This window comes from Passer montanus, unplaced genomic scaffold (assembly GCF_014805655.1).
Source record: "Passer montanus isolate IOZ18808 unplaced genomic scaffold, ASM1480565v1 scaffold1, whole genome shotgun sequence".
Taxonomy (NCBI): Eukaryota; Metazoa; Chordata; class Aves; order Passeriformes; family Passeridae; genus Passer; species Passer montanus.
Genome location: NW_024356504.1, coordinates 23,363,732 through 23,387,573, shown reverse-complemented (window position 1 = coordinate 23,387,573; position 23,842 = coordinate 23,363,732). Strand labels below are relative to the sequence as shown.

The 23,842-nt window shown below is 40.3% G+C and overlaps 1 protein-coding gene across 1 annotated transcript in view; it reads left to right on the top strand.

Annotated features, from left to right (window-relative positions):
* LOC120502356 (von Willebrand factor D and EGF domain-containing protein-like) overlaps window positions 1–23,842 on the top strand; it is a 164,234-nt gene that overhangs the window by 117,720 nt on the left and 22,672 nt on the right. The window contains exons 21-25 of the mRNA XM_039710115.1: window positions 9,847–10,707; window positions 18,579–18,674; window positions 19,422–19,517; window positions 21,807–21,902; window positions 23,382–23,477. Of these exons, the coding sequence (XP_039566049.1) occupies window positions 9,847–10,707; window positions 18,579–18,674; window positions 19,422–19,517; window positions 21,807–21,902; window positions 23,382–23,477 (1,245 nt within the window). The remainder of the gene's footprint in view (window positions 1–9,846; window positions 10,708–18,578; window positions 18,675–19,421; window positions 19,518–21,806; window positions 21,903–23,381; window positions 23,478–23,842) is intronic.

Here is a 23,842-nt window from a genome sequence, read left to right as displayed (position 1 = left end):
TTCTTACATTTTAACTTGGAAATCACTTCTGTCATTATTAGCACTCATCATTAATCACTATCCATGAAAAATAAATATCTTCAGTAGGAGCTTTGGTAGATAACTCAAGGTTTCATGTCTGGAGATAACTACAGGAGTAAGGACTTCTTACTGCCTGGAACCAATCAAATGATTTTGTTTCAAGAGATGACTGAGGAATGTAATAGATTCCTTTCATCTTGTATCTAACAGAATTGATGAATTTGCATTAAAAAGATCAAGGCCCAGCTTCCAGTCTCACTTACCCCAGTGTAAATCATAAGTGACTCCACTGCACAAGTAGCATTACCCTAATGGGCTGAACTGAGCACAGCTCCTGGAAGACACAAAAAGCCCCTGTTAAGGCAGGCACATCACACACGGGATTTTTAAATCTGAGATCTGTGTGTACCAATAGGTGTAGATAAAAGGCCAGCACTGTTCAGCATTCAGAGAGTGCTTTGCAAAGAGGAACTAACCCATCCTGACATGGTTTATGCAACGAGTTACACGGCACACTTGAAGGCAGGGATGGAGATGCTGCAGCCATCAGCTGTGAGGTTGCCTGAGATCCTTGCAAACACAAAACAGAACCATTAAACACACAGCAAAGGATACTCTGATCTGCCTCTGTGTGGTAAGAGCTCTCAGCTCTGCCTCTGGGCTCCAAAACTGGGAAGCACTGAATGCCAATGGCTTCCAGCTCCTAGCTTTGACTCAGGCCATGGAAACACTGTCCACAATTCATCCCTGGAATGCATGGTGGGAGCTGCTAATCCCTGTAGAAACAAAATTTCAGTGTTTCTAGCCAAGGTGTATTTCAGGACAAAATGTACATTTTTTTCAGATGGAGCAGTTGTGTTGTAAAGATGTCTCCTTCAAGGGGTATGTGATGAAATGGCCACTGAAGTGGGGTTAGAAATGCCACACAAAGACATTCCATATAAATTTGGTCTTATGAAAGAGTGAGTTTTGCAAATGGCATGCCAGTAATCTTCACATGAGGCCTGGATCAACCTGGCATTTTGGACACAAGCTCTTACCCTTTCCTGCCCTCTGAGTCTGTAATTGCCACTGGAAATCCACTCCTGTACATGTCAAGACAGAAAGGGAACCAGAGAGAGTCTTTCTGATGTCTTTCTCCTCCTTAAGGATACCTCATAAAATATTAAGTATTTTCAGAAAAATATCAAGAGACCTGTACAGTATATGCCATGACCCAAACATAACAACCAAAGTAGACACAGTGGGAAGAATATGTTTAGATAATTTAAAAGATAAATGGTCTCCAGCTTCACTGATCCATACACTCTGTCAATCCAGAACTTGTTAAGTGCTTCCAATACAGATGATATATTTAGGAAATGATGTAGCTCAGCAATAGAAGACCAATGAAGCCCAAGCCATAAAACCACTAGGGAAGAGGACTCAGCTATAAGCCATGAATAATATTTACATTCAATCAGAATATCAAGTACAGATTACATTTCTCTCCTACCAAGAATGTGCCACCTTTTGCTTAAGCAATCACTGGGCCATCATGACTTTTAAGTGATAATAACAACTCAGTCTCCAACAAATAATCTACACAGGATACAGGCTCAGTAGTTTTTTACATTGACAGAGCTGAGCAAGATTATCTTCTCTTAGAATTTCCAGGCTCATTTAATCATCCAGCTATAATAGCACACAGCTTTTAAAGGGAGCCAACCCTGTTTGCACAAATTTGACAAGATTGCTGTTTTGTTAAAGGCACTTAAAGGCCCCTTTAGAACTGGAAGTAACTCAGGCTGGACCAATATCCTGGCCCCATTAAAGCAACACTGAGGGATAAAGCAAAGAAGGATTTGAAGAGAAAGGACTTATAAGCAGCACAAAACACAACACAGTACAGGGTTTAAACAAAAAATAGGTGTGAAATACACAGACTTATCATGGTCAGGACACATTTAGGATCAGTTCCTAAACATCTCACTGGTTTTGAACAGGTATATAAAGGCATAGCAGGACTTCACAGGAGTTTCTTGCAGAACCAGGGGATGTCCACTGCCAAATCATATGAATTTTTCCCCAAATATTACACATGACATGAATAGGATTGGTTCATTCCTGAAGAGACACAGCAACAGCCTATAGCCAACACAAGGCAACTGATCCCCTGGGATGGAGGAGAAAATCATTGCCCATGCTGATGATATGTTAGATTTAGAATTTCAGAGAATCAGAATAACAATGTTGGAAGGGACCTCAAAAGACATCGGGTGGAACCTTTGTTTTCTCAAAAAGAACTACCTAAGTTCTTCTGTTCCACACCATCTGAAATCTTATTATTGTAATTCTTTGCCTTTTGCTTTCTAGATTGAGAAGAAAGTCTAGGTACTTGTCAACCTAATCAGTTGAAATTGTGGAGAATTCCATAAAAGCATGATTTCACTGAGAGGATTTATACATGCTTACATGATATTTAAATAGGTTCATTACTGGTTCCCAGTAAGGCATAGTTCACTTTGTGTCTTGGCTTTCATATGTAAAATAACTCAATTTTTATATGTTTACAGCTCAAAACAACATAATTATTGTTTTAGACCATTTCTTTCTTGAGTTGAATAAAAGAAGTATTTCAGTAATTTATTCTTTGCTATTTCTTTGCTGAAATACTTTGAAGTATTTCAGCTATTTTTTTCTTTGAAGAAATATTATGGCTTTTCTTTTGAAGGAATGAACTTTCTTTATAATCTATTATTACTCTTCTAAAGGATTCTACATAGATATTTCAGAGTATTAGATAGGGATGCTTCAGAAATTATCTGCCTTAATTTAGCCTATTTTTTATACATCTATCAACCTGTTCATGCTATGAGTATGAAGACCCATGAGGCATCATCAGATAAGAACACAGTTTCTATTAATTTTTCCATCTTCCTTAGTTCTGAGAAGTAAAATATACTGTCAATTCTTGAATGGAAAATATAATTTGGTTCCATTAACTCAATCTTAACACCACCTTTGTAGCTGCTGAAATAATGCAGTTTCAAGTTCCAATAACTGGAGGAGGCAGAACACAAAGGAGGAGGGGTAAAAGTTCACACCTGAAAGTTGGACAAGGCACAATGAAAGGAAGGGTGATAAATCAGCCACGAGGGGATTAAGTGGGAGATCCAGGGTGTGTTTTGAAACACAGCCTCACTTCTCCTTCTCTTCCTGTTTTCTGGGAATTCAGAGAAAAGCACAGGAAGAGCACTTCTGAAAGCAGCAGCAGAGAAGGGGTTAGACCCAAGGAATGTAAAGAGCAGGGAAGGAGATCTGGCAGCCAAGCAGTGAGAGGAGCACGGCTCCCGTGCCAGGGGTGAGAGCACATCAAACATTCTGAGGTTTTTCCAGCCCACATGAGGGAGGTTTTCAATTAAATTTTGAAATAAACTGGAAGGTAGATGAGGTGTTTGAGAAAACCTTGTTTGTAAAAACAGAGCAGGTTTATAAACCTCCATAAGCAATCAAAAAAAAAAAAAACAACCTACTGATAAAGGAAATTGTTGGTAGAGAAGGGAGAAAAATCCTTGTGTGGGGAGCATGCTCATACCGTTGCAATCAGTAACTCTTACACTATTTTAAAAATGCTGTCTCTTGTGACCCTGATGGTAAAATTTGTATTGAAAACATATAGAAAAAAATCACAAAAGAAAGAAAGAAATCCACTCAACAAACAGAGTGAAAACAAAGAGCTCAAAGTACATTATTTTCCTCCAAGAGCCATTTTTCTCTCATTGTGTTAATCACCTTCCTGCAGTTTGCCTCTATATGATGTCTTGTCCCAAGAATCTTACTTGGAAAGCAGATCCACATAAGAGAGGGAAATGTAATGTATTAGGATAAATTTCATATTTAAAGCTGTTCTATCAGTTTCAGACTTGAGTGTCAGACTAGAACTCCAACTCACGGCCTAATAGCACTCTTATCTACCCAGGAGGCCAAAAAAGGAGCTGATCACTTAAATCTATGAGAAATCTGGCTTAAATGATTATGAACTAAGGCACTATTAGTGCCCCAACTCTTTGTTCTTCTTACTTTTTTCTGTCATGTAGTCTTCATAATTACTCTTTAATTAATCCCCACAATCTCTTAAATGTCATGAAAGGTTTTTTGTTTCCTAAACTCTAAATCACAATGCTTTCTATTGCAAAAGTTTTACAAATAGAAAAATATTCCTTATTAAGAAAAATATTCCCTATTAAAAAAGAGCTATACCTTAGCAAAATCTTTCTAACAATTGTTTTGTATTTGTTCAGTATGAAAGGGATAATCTTTATGTACTCCTTGACGCATCTTAGATAAGACTGGAAACTTTGTCAAGCAGTCAGCAATATCATTTGCATCTTCATGAATGGTTTCTTTCCTGGCCAGTCATCTCAGAATCCCCATTTTCTTTAAAGACAGCAGTTAATGAATTGAGATGTCAATTATATTGCTCTGAAAACCTTAAGGCAAATGAACTGCGCAGTGATGCAAAAATTATAAATTACCTTTAACGTGAAATAAGCAAACCCACTCCCTCACACTCAGGTAATATTTTCTTGTATACTCATAAAGGTTTTCAACATCCCAGAACTGGAAAAGACCTCCTTGATAGCAGAGTCTAGACCCCCTTTTATTGTGGGAATCATTTACTCTGAACACAGAAAGTCTCATAAACAAGGTTTAGTGGATGAGCTGACTGAAGATCCCAGGTTTTCTCCTCCCCACAAGAATTGTGTTAAAACAGAATGATTTTGTATTTCACTGACACAAGACAAATTTGCCTTGCAAATTGTGAATGGTGTTAGAGAATTGTGTATGTGCAGCTGCAGCCACGTTGGCAAACAGAGTCTGGAGCAGGGGAGTTGTTATAATCAGAAGTGGCTGAGTGATGCAGAGTCCACAAACTATTCCCTGCTGCTCATGATTTTGGTAGGTGAAGGGGAAGAAAATTGCTCACCAGACAGCGACATCAGCGGCATAATCTCATTTTCTATCAGGCTGAAAGAGCTCAGGGATTGTGAACTAGATATTCACCTTTTAATTTCATCATTAAAGCATCCAGTGAGTAAATTTGCCCATCACAGAAGTGGTGGTTTGAGAGCACAAGGACTGAATGCTCCTGTACAGATGGAGAGAGAGTCGTGTGACTGCTCTGCTCTGTGCTGAGCTGTGTGGATGTGAGGCACACCACATTTGACTTTCCACTTTTTTACATTAAAAAATATGTAAAGGATCATTAGGTGAAAAATTAAGCTCCTATCTAAATGCACATTAATACCCCAATCACAATGAGTCTTTGAAATACTTTTTTTTGCTACCAAAAAAAAAAAAAATCCTGGATGTAACTCTTTGTAAAACTTGGGAGGTTGAAGCTGTATTTCACTTAAAGGTGGTGAGGAATTTATTCTGGGAGTTACTGCTTGTGATTGTAGGAGAAGGGATGTGGTGGCTGGGAATTCCACCCAGCATCTAATGTGGGGAGCTTCTGGATGCTGGAAAGGAAGGAAAGGAGAATCAGAACTGTGCTATTGAATATTTAGGAGAGGGAAGACATTAGGGCATCACTGGGTTGCAAAACAAGAGATTTAGGAATTAAGCACACTCTGAGTAGAAAAGAAACTAATGCCAGAACATAATAATATAAAAGAGGAAACGAACAGTTGATGAAAAAAACAGAATTTCCCTGGAGCATCCTATTGACAGCTGCTCTTGTTTCCCTTTTCTCACTCAGTAAATACAGAAACAAATATTAACATGGAAAGATGCAGAGGGAAATGGGAATATCTTTAGCACTCTAGTAACAAGACTTCTTAGACCAGTGTAATTTTTCTGTTCTCTCTTGACATTTTAAATAAGATTTATGTGCTGGTAGATGTCTCAAATTTTAAATGATGACCCACACAGTGTAATATGTCAAAAGAGCATTTCTCTGCCAACATTCTTCTGAATGAGAAATGGGCTGGACAGCAGGTACTACTAAATGTTAATAGCTCTAAAACTACACAAATTGTAAATTTATTGAATTGTGTTAATAATGAATCCTTAAACTGCTCACAGAATTCTGAAGAGTTGTAACTCGAGCAGAATTAAAGGTGCCCATAATCCTCTGAAGTAAAAGGCAGAAGTGGTCACAGCCACTTCTGTGGCTGGGAGTTTAAGGAGAAGGAGCCAGTCTCCACCTGAAGAGCAGACTGGTTTGGGGCATTTTAGTAGATTAAAAGAGAGAGAAGCACTTGAGACTACATGAAGATGCTCTAGCCATTGCGTAAATAAAAAGTAACACTCATATTTTAAACCCAAAGGAAAGTTTCTAACTCTAATAGCTGCAAAGAGAAGCATGGCAATGGAAAGGTGATAAATACTGATATCTGCAGGCAGCTTAGGCAAGTGTTTGAAGTGTCAGCTGCCAGGTTTGGTCAGGATGGGGCTGTCTCCAAGGCACATGGCTTGGGAAGAACAGTGTGAAGGTGTGTAAGTCTAAGCCCAGCAAAGATGTGGGGGAACAGCACCAAGGAATAACAACCAGCCTGGTGCAGCCTGCTCTAGGCAGGGTGTGAAATGTGTGCTGCTTCACTGGGAGCAGAAGTAGTTGGGGTCAGAAGGGGACATGACTTCTCTTAATTCAAGTGTGGATCTGGTCTTTTTTTGAAAGACTCTAAATGTAAAAGAAAAAAACTCCAACAAAACAAACCATAAACTCAGAAGAGAAAAAAATATATTTGATTTTCCTTTTGTTTCGGAATGTTGATGGTTTAAGAGATGTCAAGTAGCCTGGGTTTAAGAGATGTCAAGTACCTTCTCTGTGAATGGCTGTTTTCACCAACTTCAATCATTTTTATTCCCTTGGGAATGATCTGGATCCTAAGATTTGCTGTGCCTTAGCAACACCATGATGGCACTGGAGAACCAGGGGCTGGCTGTGACAGTTCTGATTTGTGAAATCCCAGTGGGAAACCCTTGGAGAACCAGAGGCTGGAGTGTCACAGGCTGGGGGACTTCTGCGCCACAGGGATGGAAAGTGTCCTGGTGGAAAGTGCCTCATCCAGTTGGATGAGGGATGTTAAACCTGTGTCTCAGAAATTTGCTCTCTGTCACCCTTGCTCCAGTGCTCCCCAGATGGGGGACAGCAGAGGAATCTGCCTTTTTGGGAGCTGATCCATACAGGAATGATGCTCTGCTCACATCAATAAGAACTGAGGTCCTGCCATGCCCAGCTGGAGCAGAGCAGCAGCATTTCTGTCTCTTATCTACTTCAGTGAAAAATAAACTCAGTTATTCCAGTGCTGCACACTTCCCCATTACTTTGTGCAGAAATACTGACAGGGAGTGAAAATGTGGGTTTGTTCCATCATATAACCTTGAGCACTTCACCTTGTGGGGTTTTTTGGTGATTTCATCCAGTCCAATATGCAATCATAGGCTGGCATAACAGGGAAAACAGATTGACACTCTCACAGTTTGCATTGATAATGGGTTACACATTTGAAGATATTGATCAAGGAAAATATTTTGAGCAAGGAAAATAAATTGAAGTAATGCAGGATTTGAGAAAGCTGCTGACTACAGACAACTGAGTCTGCATTCTTTTGGTTTGCTTTCTTTGTTTTAGCTTATTTAGATACTTGGAAGGCTGCAGAAAGAAATTTTCAGGTATTCCAGAGAAAAATCTATCATGTTCTTATCTGAACTAAATTGCACTCTATCAATACAAGTAAAAGTCTGAAACAATAAAGGCTGAGAGGACACTCTGGTCAACACCCTTCAATGACACCAACATCTTATGGAGTTTAGTCACCTCTATAGAGTGGCTGAGGGACCTTTATCTGTATATATCATAATGAATGACCAACAAAAATGTGTCACTACTCTTCAATGGTAGCATTTGAGATGTAAAAATTACCTTATCAGGGAAATATTCCAAAAATATGCTCCCCATTACAGGAAAAGATGAAGTTTATTTAAAGGATGGATATCTCACCTCTATCATCTGCTAAAGAAATAAAAGATTTGCCTTTCTCAGGTAGTCAGTCTGATCCCCTTACTAGTTACTCAAATTTAATTGGGAGGGAAACCCATTTAATTATGACACAGGGAAGGAGCTTAAAGCTATAATCAGGGCTCATTTTGGAAATCTGTCAGAGGTCATTCAGCCCTTCACTGTCATTCCTGTTGATTTCTTGTCCCCGAATCAAATTTTCTAAGGGCTATAATGATCATCTATTACCTATAATTTTCTGTGGAGATACTTCTTTCATCTTTCTCTCATTCATTCATTTTTAAAAATCCTTTGACTTCTCCTATCCTTACATGCTCTTTTTGCTGATGTCCTCCTGCTTCATCATCTCTGCTCTCCCATTCTGTGTCCCCCATCATTTACCAGCCTTGCTTTGGATACTGAAATCCATGTATTTGCCTTCTGCTCCACTAAATACCATGTATTTACCTGCTGATGGCCACAGCTCGATCCAGCACCATTGTAAATCTCCAAAACATTGTGCTTCAGGGCAATAAAAACTCATCAGCTGCCAGCAGAATGACACTATTTATCAGCCAAATAAACACTGCTTTGGCTGCCAGGATTTGTTTTGGTCCAGTCAATGCCCTAACTTTCATCCGACCCTTGCCAAGCATCCAAGCATTCCTTGCAATCTATGGTTAAGATCTCCATCAATGGGAGTTTTTAGAAAGTGATTAATATTTATATTTAAAGAAAGAGGTGCATCCTGCATGGGGTTAACCCCAGAACCAAGGGAGGGTTGTTGTTCAGGATCCAATGTATTCCATATCCTACAGAGTGAGTGTGCCAGAACCGGTTAAAAATAGCCTCTTCCATTCATTAGCGTCAGCAGATGGCCATTAATCTTCCTGAAAGTATTGATTCAAACTACTCGTCTCCACTTTCAAGGCCCTTCACAGAGTCCCCTCTGCCCATCTATCATCCCTCCTTACACAGCTGAAAAGGTGGCTGGCTTTGGGACAAGTGGGTGACAGTAACAAACCGGCCGCTCCCTCACACGCTGCCCCTCTCGTCTGCGGGGAGCTGTGCACAGCACCAACAAAGCTCTGCCATTTGTCTCCTTTAAAATCTTCCCTATAACTTCCCTTTGCCATCAGGGCTACAGCAGCATTCCCGAGTCACCCACTGGTGTGATGGCACTGGAGCCTCTCCAGGGCACGCTCCTGCCAAGGGCCATGTTGACACTGTGTGTTTCTCCTGCTCCAGCATCTGTCTGTGCCAAGCTGGGATGTTCTGTCTCCTTGACTCAGAGAGCTGGAATGAGAACTCTGAGTTATGCCCTCAGAGCATTTCCCAGCACAGCACTGCAGTACAGACAGGTAAGAAGAAGAAAATCCTGGCTCAGGAGGTCAAGAACTGGAAGATTCACCACAAAAAAGGTGCACAGTACCAAAACCTCACAGACTAGTGCAAGCCAAAATTAGTACAGCAGCACAGGAAGTTTTTGCTTGGCTGCAATTTAACCCCTGCATGTCAGCCCAGTGCTGCAACACAAATAATGCCTGAACTTCCCTGAAACTTGCTACCAAAAATATATTTCATCTGGTTCATGAATGCCACCCTTTGAGTGTCATCACTGCAGTTCCCTGTGCATCAGTGCTGGTGTCACCTACAGCAGACAGCCCCATGTAATTTCTAAACCAATTGGCATAAACCTCCCTGTAATATCTGATAATTAACTCTTTTACATCTAGACTTGATGTTCTGTTGTTTGCTCTAAACCCAAAGGTTAACTGTGGTTCCTTTCAATTCTAGACCAGCAAATTTAGCTAATATATATCTTCCTTCTGCCCTAGTTTCAAGATCTTTCCAAGCCCATGTGGATTTTCTTGGAAGAAATATTGAAGATGCTGGAGGCTCTCATCAAGATGTATCTAAGACATCAAGAAATGTATTTTCCTTTCTTTCCCAACCCCAAATCCCAAGACAAGATATTACATTCCTTTTGGAAAGAAACCCCACAGCCATTCACACTCCATCCCTTACAATGGAAAGGGAGACTTCCCAAGCTCAGACATCACCAGAAAACCAGCCTGGTACGGAGTTCACAGCACCTGAGAAACAACCTTTTCTTGAGAAAAGAAGTGATATCACTCCCTTTCTGCATGAGGAGCCAGAGCCCAGAGCCCCAGGTGTTGGTGTGACCTCCCACCCCTCTCTCCATTTTAAGCAGCACAAAGAAATTACAGCACGGACTGCTCCTCCCCATCCCAACACAAATCCAGGTTCACTCCCTGCAAGCTCACAGACTCATTCCAGGCATGGTTACTCTCCCAGGAAATGGCCCAGTCGAGTTTCAATCTTGAGGAATAAAGCACCCCAGGGTTTCCCAACAGAGCAGCCCAGAGCATCTCCCCTGGCCACGCTCCTCCCTGCTCCTCCGCGTTGGCTGGGCCCTTCCCTTGCTGCTCCATCCCGGAGTGCTGGCTCTGCTCCTGGAGCAGGGCTCCCAGCACACAGCCCAGCAGCCAGGAGGGCGTTCAGCAGAGCAAGGGGTGCTGTGGAGCTGCCAAAAACCAGCGCTGGGGTGCAGCACAGAGCGGTGTGTGCTGAGCTGCCCTGCTTCACAGGGGTGCAGTGTCAGCCAGCCAGAGATGGAGAGTTCCACTGTGGTCCTTGTCCCCCTGGATACAGCGGTGATGGAATCACATGTGAAGGTAAGGGAGAAAATCCCCTTTAAACCACTCTGATATCTCCAAGTCTAATAATTCTCCACAGTAAAAATTATTTTTTTACTATACATTTGGAAATTTTGGGTCTGGGACCATTCTGTTTTCAAAACCAATTATATTTCAAAATAATAACTAAAACCTATAACTTTGAAACAGCTCTTTCTGCTTACAAAAATGACCTGTTTATTTGATACCATCTAATCTATTAAAACCAGGGACAGATTGTGATCTTGCTTAATGCCAGATTCATCCTACAAAAGTCATCACATTCAAAACCGTATAAAATTTCTGTGAGAAAGAGAAAAATTGATTCTACTTCTCTATACAACACATTCTAGGAAAAACTAATTTTTCTAATATCTTAAAAATTACCTGTAAATGTCTATCTAATATCTCAAATATGAAACTGAACCTGTCATCTGAAATGTATAACACCAGAAGGGTTTTCACAATATATTGAGTTATTTATTAGGCACCTGAGAATCCCTCCATAAACCCATAGGATTATGTACTTTGTTGAAGCAATGAATTCCCTGACTTTGCTATCATTAATCACACCTTTCGCTGACATCCCTCTGATAAGTTGATATCTTAACTGGCCTTCCAACAGACAAAGCAAAAGTATTTGTAACATTCATTCTTCTCTTTCTTGTCTGGTCTCTCATTCCTCATGCACAGAGCAGGGGGGTCTCAGCCAAGATGTACCAGGAAGGACCTTGCTGTAAGCCAGGCTTTGTGGGGGTCTGCAGCCCCCAGCACTGCTACACCTGTCTGAGCTCAGTGCACTATTGGAGATACAAAATGTACAAAAAAAGGTTTCTGTAATGTTGAGCACTTCATTTTTTTTGCCTATTTGCACATTTCTGAAACATCCCTCCTAAAGGATTTAGAGTTACTTGGCACAAAGGAGTTTGTCTTTAACTTCTGCTTTATACCTAGAGTGGAAAAGGCCCAAACAGGTTCTGGTACTGGGAAGCTCAAAGCAAGTCTGGCCACAGAAAGGCCTCTCCTCAAAGACCAGGGCCATGTACTTATGAATATTTACAGTCTGGACAAAAGGCTGCTGTGTGTTCAGCAGACCCATCACTATAATCCTTAAAACATAAATCTACCTTAAAATGTAAATCTGCCTCTGCCTTTTACTTGTGAGATGTTCCCTTCAGTTACTGGTATTACTGAAAATCTCCCTGGAGAGTCCTTAGGATGAAATACTTTATTACCAACATCATTCTGCATCTTGGGGCTTGATGACACGATGCACAAACATCCTTTTTTGTCTTTTGTCAGTGACCATGACACCTGACTCAATAATTAGCCTGTCCCTTCCCTTCTCCATCCTGAGCCCCCTGCACACCTGCACCCTGGAGCAGAGCCAGTGCTGTGAACAGCCCCCATTGTACCTCCAGCCATGGATGTCCCTTCCCATGTCAGATGAAGGTGATCCATCATGACAAACGAGGCTGAAAAATGAGGGTAATTTCTTGGATTAAGGCCTGTCACAACCTCAGCTATCAGCACCTTGTGATGCCCACACTACCCCAACTCCCCTCGAGACAGCAGTGCCCTCTGAGAACAGGAGACACAAACATTGGGCAAAAAATCAGAGCTTAGATGAGACCAACATTTGCAAAATCTCCAGGCTTCAACATAACATCCTTGGCAAGTGAGCAAAAATGTCAAGAGACTCAGACACTATTGATAGTTGTCACCATCTTATTTCATATCAAAATTCAACGAGATAAAAGAACCAGGCTGCTGATAGCAAGTTTTAATACCTTTGGATCTTGAGGGGATGTGACCTTTGTTTAATAAGAATGTCTGAAAATAATGTAAAATAAGAAGTGCTTTAAAAAGTGGTATGTATGCTGTGATAGAATACAATTTCTTTTTCTCTCTAAATGTGCAGATTAAAACCAGACTTGGAGGACTTGTAGGAAAAAAAACATAAGCAGCACCCTGAAAACTAAGTTCTTTCTTAAAGTATGTCAGAACACATTTTATATATTTAATGTAAAATGTTAGATTAAATATAACATTTTATATCTTTAATATATATATTTTATATCTTTATATATAAAATTTTATCTCTTTAATATGATTATCCCTCTGGACATGCCCCTCAGCCTCTCTGTCACAGTTCAGTTGGAAGCCTTGTCTGCTTTGTCACCCTGCCCTGGGGGTCACACACTCTTGTGGGAATCCATAAAATCAGAGTGTTTTGGGAAAAACTCTCAGGACCACAGGATGGAAGAGACCCCTGGGGACCATCAGGTGTAACCTCCTACCTTCTCTTGGACAAACACAGCTAAATGTCAGTGTGTTTGGCTCATATTCAGATATCTGAACTGAGATATTTTCACACTATTCCATTTGGATCACTCCCTTCACTGCTGGCATCTGCATTGTCTGTCAGAAGTAGAATCCTGCTTTTGTTCCTCCTGCTTTGGTGTAATATAGAATTACAGATTATTTTCCTTCCATCAGCAGCTATGTACTCTGCAGGTGAGGGGAGATTAAACAGTTCCTCAAGGCTCTGCAGCTCTTTCCCCTTCCTGCACAAAGGCAATAGGAGCTTTTTTTAGTAGCCTAATGTTAAGACTTCACAGCCAAACAGGCCAGCTTTAAAATCTTCATTTCAGAGCAGCGTTTTGGAGACAGTCAGCATCAACTATACAAAACTAAAAAATAAGTAGGGGAGGAAAGGCTTGCTGTAGTCCACTGGGTTCTCCCACAGTTTCTCTAGCAGAAGATGCTCTCTGGCATTTCTGGAATAAGCCTAGCCAAGCACTCCTCTGGTGATGAGGGAGGTTGCTAAATACCTAATTTTGACTCTGAGTGCTGTTTCCAAGGATATCTGCAGTACAAACCAATGCATTGGTACAGTCTCCTTCTATCAGCTTTTGGGACAGCACAAATCATCTGCCAAGGAGCACTGCAGGAGCATCAGAGCACAAACAGAGCTTTACACATTTCAGCTCCGTGTGCCAGTCGAATGAAAACCTAGCACTGTAACAATGCAGAAGGAGCCCAAACAGGATTGAGATCAGATATCAGCATTTCTGACATTTTGTCTGGTGTGTTACAAGTGGCACGAGTGCTGCAGTGATTTGTAACACTTGGGGCTAACACTCTGAAATATCTGTTAATATTGGTGGTCACCCTAGAGCAGTTCCTTGCCATCCTGCCTCTGTTCCCCACTCTGCCAAGGTGCACAGGTCATCACTTGCAAAGCTGCTGCATCCACTGGACAAGGAAAAGGGGAAAATGCTGTCATTTCCCTGGGCTCAGCTCATTCCCCAGGGTCTGTGCATATGGCACTGCCTGAGAGCAGCTGGAGCTCCTTAGGGTGCCCTGAGGTGGAACCCTGCCTTTCCATTTGATAACAGAATTGAACTTAATGAAAAATTCTGCTCTGGGTATCGTCGTTGAGCTTCTTTCTGAGACCTAGACCTGAAAACTGATTGAACATAAGGATTTAAACCAAATTTCTCATCATCCTTTTCAGGTTTTTTTGTTTCCCAGGCTCCAAGTTCCTTTGATAGGCAGTGTCTGGTCACTAAACCTGTACCATTAAAAAGTCAGCCTCCATTTCATAAAATACAGACAATCATTTAAAACCATTTTGGATTAGGTTGACAGTTAAGGAGTGGTATCTTTCTGGTATTTCAGCAGTCATAAAAGAGCCTCAGCATTCCTGTCAAAGATAAAGTTATAATACTTTAGAGAAATACTCTTAAGAGAGTGAAGTCAGTAAAACTGGATTATTTAATTGTCTTTGTACAGTATTTTCAAAGAGAAGGGGAAGTCTAGAACAGTGGGAAGTCTGGAACAGTGGGAGTCATGTTTTCTGCTCAAGAGTTAAAAACACAGCATTGACTTGACATTACAATAACACTTTTCAAACTAAATAATTTTCATAATAACAGGAGAGATGGAGTAGTTGGGAAAGTATTATGACTTCACCATGCAGAGCTGCATGTAACAAGAAAAAAAATTTGGTAGCTCACACTAATTTTTTTTTTACATTTTATGCCCAATAAGATCTACCCTATCAAACCAGAAGTACTTTCCCTTTCTCCAAGAGCTGCCAACTTCATTTATCTGGCAATATGTGGGAAAGATAGAGGGATACTCCCTGAAATAGCTTCTCAGAAATTATGGATCATGTGCTCCAAAACACCAGGGTGATGCCTTGGAACTTTATCTTGTTCACCCTTTCCAGCTCACATCTGATTTCACAGTTTTCTATCCTAAAGTCATATATTTCTGAAGAGCCTCATTATTCACTTGTTCTTTGTACAAAAGCTCTTCTATAACTTTGTTTATTTGTCCTTGAATCTTTTTCTGCATCTTTTCCACTTTTACTGTAGCTTCTCTGAGCTGAGGGCTCAGCCCTGCCCATGGTATTTAAGATGGAGTTCACCATGCGTACAGAGCATAAGGAATTCTGGCCTTTTGTGCTCTGCTCCTTTCTTAATGATTCCTACCACTTTATTTGGGGTTTTTTGGCTGCAGATGAGCACTCCGCTGACATTTCACAAAGCAAAATGCATTGGTACAATCTAGCCAGCACTGGTGCCTGCATTTGTATTCCCAATTTATTCAGTCAAGTTTCTCTTGTTAACATTCCAGTTGCTGCAATGGACATTCCTCTCACAACTGGGCTCCCAGACTGCTGGACTATTTAAATATGCAATAAGTTAATTTAATTGCAGTAGCACATGTTTTAATCCTATGCTTCATTTCATTTATCTGTGTACCTTACATGCAAAAGAAAAGCTTCAGTCCACAGCTTTCCAAAAGAAAAAAACAACAACTGAGGAGCTTTCCTTTCCCTTTTTCCATCCCACCCTTGTGCGGAACACATTAAAACTTCATCTTCACATTTTGGAAGTTAGGTTAATGTATCTTTGAAAGGAAATAAATAATGTACAATGAAACAAGGTAGACTGTGCTCCCTTCAGCGAAGCCTGTCCTGACCTGACTTTGGTGCAAAATTCTAAGCAGGCAAAGCTCTCACAGCTCCAAGCCTGGCTTTATTTGCACAGACCCAGGGCCTCGCGTGGGGATGGCACAGGGAGTTACTCACTGTGGAGATGCCAAGCAATAACTCTGTCCTGGAAGATATTTGCTGATTAGGCTATGGAAAATAAGGGAAACAACACAGCATCTGGTATTCCTGAGTGCCCCTGAAGTTATTGCAGAGAAACTTATAAAAACGGTATGATCTCATTTTAATGGAAAATAGAAGTTTGGGGATATTTCCCAAAAAGCCTTTTCAAAGGAAACAATAATGCACTTCTCCATTTTCACCTCCAGATTTTAAATTGTAAACATAAACATACGTACACTTGACAGCAAGATTGACCATTTGCAGCAATGCTTTCCTCTTTGCTGTTATTTTTCCCTATCCAAAACCGCTTAGTATAAAAAGACCGCAATACCTTCCTACAATTTAGCAAATGCTCATGGAAAAAAGTATTCATTTCAGAAGATGAAAGACAGAAGTTTGGGAAAATAATTTGACATAAGCAGTATATTTCTATTACAGTGGGAAATGTCTTTTAAGTGCATATTACTCTTACTGTCACAGAGGAGCCAGTGTTCAGTTTTTATCTTTTGCTATTCACCAGTAATAGAACAGTTTTAAACATTTTACTATTAAATGTCACTGTAAGAGCTAAATGTTTTAATATCCAAAATACCATGTTCTTTTCTGACAGTTCAGATGCATCTCAGGATGTGCAAAGGCCAGATGGAAAGTGTTCTATTCACACGGACACACTCGCTCTAAGTGCTACACAAACCACACTGAAATAAAGCGTAAAATGCTTGAATGTCACCGTGCTTGGCACAGCACTGAGGCACCTGGAGGCTTTATGCAGCCATCATCCTGCAGGAAAGGCAATCACATTTAATGTACTTTAAAAAGAGTGGTACATTTTCCCCCGGGTTTTATACCCCCCTTACAAAGGGGGATAAAGAAATCACAGTCCCAGGCTGCTCCAAGCCCCATCCAAGCTGGCCTTGGACACTTCCAAGGATGGAGCAGCCACAGCTTCTCTGGGCACCCTGTGCCAATGTCTCATCATCTTCATAGCTAATCATTTCCTCCTAACACCTTATTTAAACTTATCTAAATCTATTTAGTTGTCCAGACAAAGATTATTTGGGTTTTTCCCTTATTTTTTTCTTTTTTTTTTTCCCATGGATGTATACTTGGAATTTCAGCTAAGTACATGTTGATTTGCAATTTTTCTAAACCTTATCCCATCAAAACTAAATTTAGCTTAATGACATTCTCAGCATATACAGTATGGATCTAAAATACACTTGTAACTCCTCTATTCTCAGGAAGGTCAAATCCTGAAGTTATATAATGCAGTATTAAAAATTTCATCATTAAATATCAAATATATTTATTTCTTCAGTGATATTTATGGCAAAATGGTTTATCTAACAGCACCTTCTTGGAGTTTGTCTTTTTTAATACAATTAGAAAATGTATGAGGGCTTTCATTATATTTTTGGATGGCAAAGTTCATATTCTATGGCTTGGTGAAAATCACAAGAGGTGATGAGGTCTTTAACACAATAACTGCATTTAAATTACTTGGCTCCCCAAGAATTAGTCCCTCATTTAGCTTTCCATTTCCATAGCCCATTTTCCAGCTTTAAGAACAAAATGTGGTGCATAAAGGTTCTCTTCCCTCGTAACAATTCTTAAAATGAAAGATGCTTTGTTTCAGGTCTCGTTAGCTTCATTTTGCTTTTTCCTTGGAATAACCTTGCTTAGCCTCATATCCTTCATAAAAGACAAAACTCTGCCAGTGAAGTGAGCCAAAGTACAACATTTTTCACTGTATTCACTTCCCACACAGAAGGGAAGATATTTTTCATTCTGTGAGGTCCTTTTTTTTTTTTTTTTTTTTTTTTTTTTCCAGAGGCATGAGGTGCCTCTGGAACACATTTCTTGCTCTGCTCCTGCCACAGAGTTTCTCCTTTGAGTGTCAGTGGTCACCCTGTCCCTTCTGGAATTATTTTGTCCCTTCAGCGATCATCCTGTCCCTTCAGTGATCTTCCTCCTCCTCCTCTTTTGAGTTTGCCATAAGCAATTAACTCTTATTAGAGTATTACAAAAGAATTGTCAGGTACCTGCCTTAGATCCTAGATTTAAGGGTCCAAAATTCCAAGGCTTCCTGTACAATAAAGTTTTTAGATTCAAAATTAATAACATTTGAAAAACAAGCATGCTTTCAGCAAACAGCCTGTTTCAGGAGCTGCAGTTCTTTCCACACTCATCTCTTCCTTCCACGGAATTACATTGCATACTGCAATAAGTCAAGAAATCTTTACCTGATTTGCTGCTTTGTCTGCAGAGCTCATGCTACTCATTAAATATTAACTGGTTTTGCTTAAATGTTTGCCATTTTGCTGACAAATCCACACACAACTATTTGCTATAAGAAACACTTAATCTCTGCCTTATTGTGAGTTCTGACACCTGTAGAAGCTTACTGACCATCCACAAGGCAGATTTGTAGAGAGGGATGGGCAAGGTCTTGAGTTGTGACTGCATTTGTACCTCATCCATCACTAGCCTTCAAAACATGTACTTAAAAACGTGCATGCTCAGACGTTAAATATGATTATGTTAAAACCATTCCCTTGCAGACTTCATACAGCTGCTCATTAGTGCTCTGTTGCTAATGGGATAGCTACTGCTATCCTGCCGTGTTTTCCTCAGCCAAATTACTCACTGGGTTAATACAATGGGTTGGGAAAAGGAGTAACCTGTGCTGTGCTCACAACCACTGAGAATTTCATGTTTGAACTGTATTTTTTCACTCCTGCAGCTCAGTGTGAGCCCCCGTGTGAGCATGGAGGAACTTGTCTGCCTCACAACACCTGTTCTTGTGCTTATGGATTTGTAGGGCCTCGGTGTGAAACAAGTACGTATGAACTCACCCAGGCTTTCTTCATCACATGTTTCAATTAGCAAAAAATTACAAGAGAAAAAAAACCACCACCAAAAAGCCTTTTTTCCCCCATATTTCCTCTTAAAATGATTATTGAATACAAAGGATTCAAGTAATACAGTAGCTATTTCAGAGCATATATTTACCAGCAGCATTGCTGTATTATGTGAAATATGCACATCTAAATCAACATTTTCTATGTAAAATTGCTTCTGGAAAAACAAACCAAAAAAGAAGAAGAAACAAGTGCATGTTATTTATAGTAATATTTAGGAAATTTAAGATTGTGAGTGAACATAGTAATGCTAATTTTGAGAATACAAAAGACCAGCCACACCTATTAGAAGTAATGCTACTCTGCAATACAATTTAAAAAGAGGTTCAATACAGAAAATATCTGAAAATCAGCCTTCAAACCCTTCTATATCAGCAAAACACATGCACTTCCATCATTACAGACCTCGCTGCTTATTTAAATATCAGGCTGCCCTTGAGAGGAATATAATTTTATCTGTGAAACTGAGTAGCTGGAACACTTAAAAAGCAAAGAATTTTAGGTGTATGGCTTCTAATAGAGACAGCAAATCAAGGAAAGGGACAGCTCCCACCCTCAGTTTACCTCCAGGAGTAATATTATCAGTTATTGGCTGTAATAGGGCAACTTTAGGATCTGCACTGGAGTTAGTGATGAGATATTTTGGTTTTTTGTGTGTTTTGCAGTGGTGTGCAGCAGGCACTGTCACAACGGGGGGGTGTGTGTGTCACCAGACGAGTGCCAGTGCAGGCACGGCTGGAGCAGCCCCTCTTGTGAGACAGGTGAGTGCTTGGCAGGGCCTGAGCCTGTGCCCAAAAGTGCCCAAAATCCCTCAGGTTACCCCACAGCTCGGTGCTCAGACTGGGAATTGCTTTTTTAATTTCATTAAAAAATGAAAGCCTAAGAAGAGGAGCCTAAGGAAGAATTAAAGCTAAAGAAGAGGAGACCAAGTACAGGGCAAAACCTCAGAAAGGTTGAGTTTATGTAACTGTTCATAAGTTTAGATATTTATGTAAGTATTCCTAAGTTTAAATGTTTACCTAAATCTCAGGGTTTTATAGAGGGAACCTACAAACAGAATCTTTTTGCAGCTTTTTAAGCTTGTGTGATTCTGGAGCTAGTTCTTGTCACACTGTGCTGCCAGAATTCACACTGCTCCTCCTGCCTGCATCTCACACTTGCAGAGCACCCACAGAAAGCATCCACAGGAGTGGGGGAGCTCAGGAAAAAGCCACCTCCACCCACCAGTACAAAATGACAAGGTGTGGACTGGAATTAGGTACTTATTTCTAGTCAGGGCCCAAAGTTTTAAACAGACAGAGCGCAGACCCCCCCCACCCTCTCAGGATCAAAGTCCTAAAAGCTGGGGTGGATATTTTCTCCAAAGGCACAGAAACTACAGCGCTCACCTGGGACAAGGCATGCAAAATAGTGAAATATTAAAAGATGAGAACTACCTGAATCAGTGCCAGACCTGAAGGCTCCAGAGGCAGTCTGCCTCTGCCACTGTGAATATTAAATGGCTGAGACACCTTCAGCCTACATTACCTTTCCTGGAAGGTGAGAGATGTCATTTTAACCTCCATCTCCTGGAGATTGCTCTTCCTGTAAGTGTTAAAATGACAGACCTACTGAGGAAACATAAATTAGCCCAGCTATGATCCCCAGGAAATGAGTGGGATTGTCACTGCTATTCTGGTTCCCACTAGCTCTGCTTTTTCTTTTCAAGGAGTTCTGCAATTTTATTTTGGGGTGGCTTTGAACAGAATCATTCCAAGAGAAGGACAAACAACAAGCAGTAAGTTCCAGACCAGAATAACAGCAGCAGGATTTTTTTTATCTTTGGTGAAAGGCTGCCAGACTCACCTCTCTGCCACAGTTTTGAGTGCACTGCACAGAATATTTTGAGGGCACTGCTGGGGTTTCCCACCTCAAGTTCTATGATAGAAATGTCAGGAATACAGGTATTAAAATTTAAAAAAAAAGAGGATTTTACCACTGGAAATATAAACACTGACAGACTGACACAATTATGGACATCTATGAAGTAGCCAGGACAATGACATGACTAAACCAAATTCCCCTTAAGCAATGAATTAAGTCCATTTTGACTTCATAAGTGACTGCTCCTTAGTCAGAAAAAACTCTCATCTAGACTATAATTTCACTTTTCTTTTCTTTTCCAAATTGACATTTTATTTCTTCTTTAGTTCATCTGACACATTTTAGCGACCCCTAATTTATTTAAGCTTAAATGCATTTATATTTTAATGGGATATCCTGTAAGATACTGAAAGACAAAGGGAACAGAAAGAAAAAGGCTGGTTTAAAGTGTCACTCTGCTTTACAATGAAAACGATCAGATTCCTTATTCTTCACACACTGACTCCCCATCTAAATCAATTTGAAATTCTAATAGTTTTGTTTTTAGCAGTCTGGTACTTGCCACATAGAAATATGCAAGACAGCTTTTAATTCCTAACGCCTGTTGTATCATCTAGAGTAATAACAGATACATAAAGAGGCAAAGGGAGCTCAGCCAGTGGCTTTGTTGGTGATGAATGAGCCAATGTGTTGTGGGAACTGGCATTTAAATGAGGCAGAACAAACAGGTTTTTTGGTGCACACCTATTCAAGTCCATGGAAATGCCACAATGCTCTGCTGAACTCAGACAAAGCAGCAAACAATTAATATCTCATCTCCAGGTTATCCAGGGTGTATTTTATTTGACTACATTTACTACCTTGGGATTGTGCTTGGTGAGAATACTGGAATGGAAATAAATGAACTGTGCGAATCAAAAGAATACATCCGAAAGAAATTAAATTATTACATTAAATTATAGTCATTTTCATCTCCCAAGCTAGGCTAAAACACCACGGAAATGCTCCCACTGTGTCAACCATGAATAAATGCTGCAGCACAGCTGATCTGCAAGGGTTGCGTTAAACTTTTCACAGTATCACTAGAAATATTAATTCTAATGGCATGTGCAGCAGTAAAAGAGTGCCTACTCTGAAAAGTTCAACATTATCAGAGATTCATGAAGTTATCCTATATTCCCATCCAGCTGTGTGCAATCCTGTGTGCCTGAATGGAGGAGTCTGTGTACGGCCAAACACGTGCTCCTGTCCTTCTGGTTTCTATGGGCCACAGTGCCAGAGAGGTAAGAAAATTCTATTTATCATCTTGATAAAGGGCCCAGGCTCAAAATATAAATCTACCCATAACATTACCTACCCCCACATGAAATATATCCAGAGACTCTCCTTGTCATAACTACGTGTGCTCCTTGTTGTTATAGTCTGCCATAAATCCACTTTTTATTGTTCCTGATGGTATTGAGAAGAAGTAACAACTTATTGCTGATGCCATTAATGGTAACTAAATAATTATTCTAAAACTACTTGAGTCAGTGATATCATTAATTAGCAACTATTCAATGAAATGAGAAAGCATGGCAGTACTTTGTTCATTTTGGTACCCTGTGGGGTGTACTATCCTGGTTTCAGAGCCAGGTTATAATTTACCTTCAAATGGGGCTCACAGTGCCACCTACTTGACCACCCTAAATTGTTGTGGATGGGAGACTTCTGTAGGACTTCATCAGATCCTTGCTTAAAAATGTGATCCAATATTGCTCTGATTTTTGAATCCCTGTCCTAGCTCTAAGCTGAGACTAACAGTATTCTGGGCTTCTTACTCTGTGCTGTAGAAGACAAATTAATTAATCCTTTAATGATCCAGTGTCTCATACAAGGAGGAGAACTAAGGGCCCAAGCAGCTGGAGCACCACTGGCTTCTCTTTTTCAAATATGGATCTAGTAACTCCCCCTGAATCTGGGAATATAAACGCACCTTTATTACCAAAACAACTTCAACATTTAAAGTTTTTTGTTCTTACTCTCTTTTGTGTCCCACATTCCTAGATGAATGTGGTCCTGATGTATATTTTCGCAAATGAATGATTCACACAGAAAAATCTAATTGAAAATGGAGCTCGCTGGAAACTTTTTTTTTTAATAATGTTGGGGGTGAAGGAGAGAGTGAAAATTAGAGACTGTAGCTTTATGATCTTTCTCTTGAACACAGAACGTGATTTTCAGCATCTAGCTGATTTGAAATTTTTGCTCTCAAGTGTTCTGGTTTAGACAGAGCTAAAATTTGAAAATAAGTATCCACATTCATGGGATCTGAAATTGATGGCAGGATATAATGGATAGATGCTGAAGGAAAGCAAAGCCCTCCCTTCTGCTTCTTTGAGAAAGAGAGAAGAAACAGCGCAAAGGCCAAGTTAGCAAACGTCCAACACTGATCTATATTTCATGGGGAGAAGCCCTTGAGGAAGCCCTTTGACAGAGACTTGAAACTCTGACACCATTGGGAATATTCTGACCACTTAACTGCAAGTATCTAAGAGATCCTCAGGTGCTGGGAATCACATCCCACACATTTTTGCCACAAACACAGAATCAGTGTCCATCCAGGCACCTGCCCAAATCACCCTTTGGGGAAACACCTTCCCAAGAAACACCTCTGTGAGCTGCTCTCCCAACAGAGGCACCTCAATAAGGAGCCTGTGCTTTGGCAGTGTTGATCCCCCAGGTGAGTTTGGTGCACAGAACATTTCCTTTCCTCTCCCCAGCTGTTTGCATTCCCCCCTGCAAGAATGGTGGTCACTGTGTCCGGACCAATGTCTGCTCCTGCGCCGAGGGCTACACTGGGACAAGGTGCCAGAAAAGTGAGTTAACATTTCAAAGCATTTCCTTTTGTTTTCCAGAAGTTCTCTGACTCCTAAACAGCTTTTCTCCTTTTTGTGCATGTTCCACAGAACATTTTTCTGTATTTATGCTGTGATCACCTATATTTCCATCTGATCCCATAATATACCCAAAACCAACTTGTTAATTAGAATAAGTCAATTCAAAGTAGGGAGGAGAACATTTTGCTGGAATCCTCTCTAAATATTTCATGTGTTCAAAATGAGTAACATTTGTATTCAGAGATTAATTAATTATTTTGCATGATAATTTTTTTGGAGAAAGAATTAAAGCAAAAGGCCAAGAAGCTGACTAAGATCCTTAAAAATATTAGAAAGTCATAGTT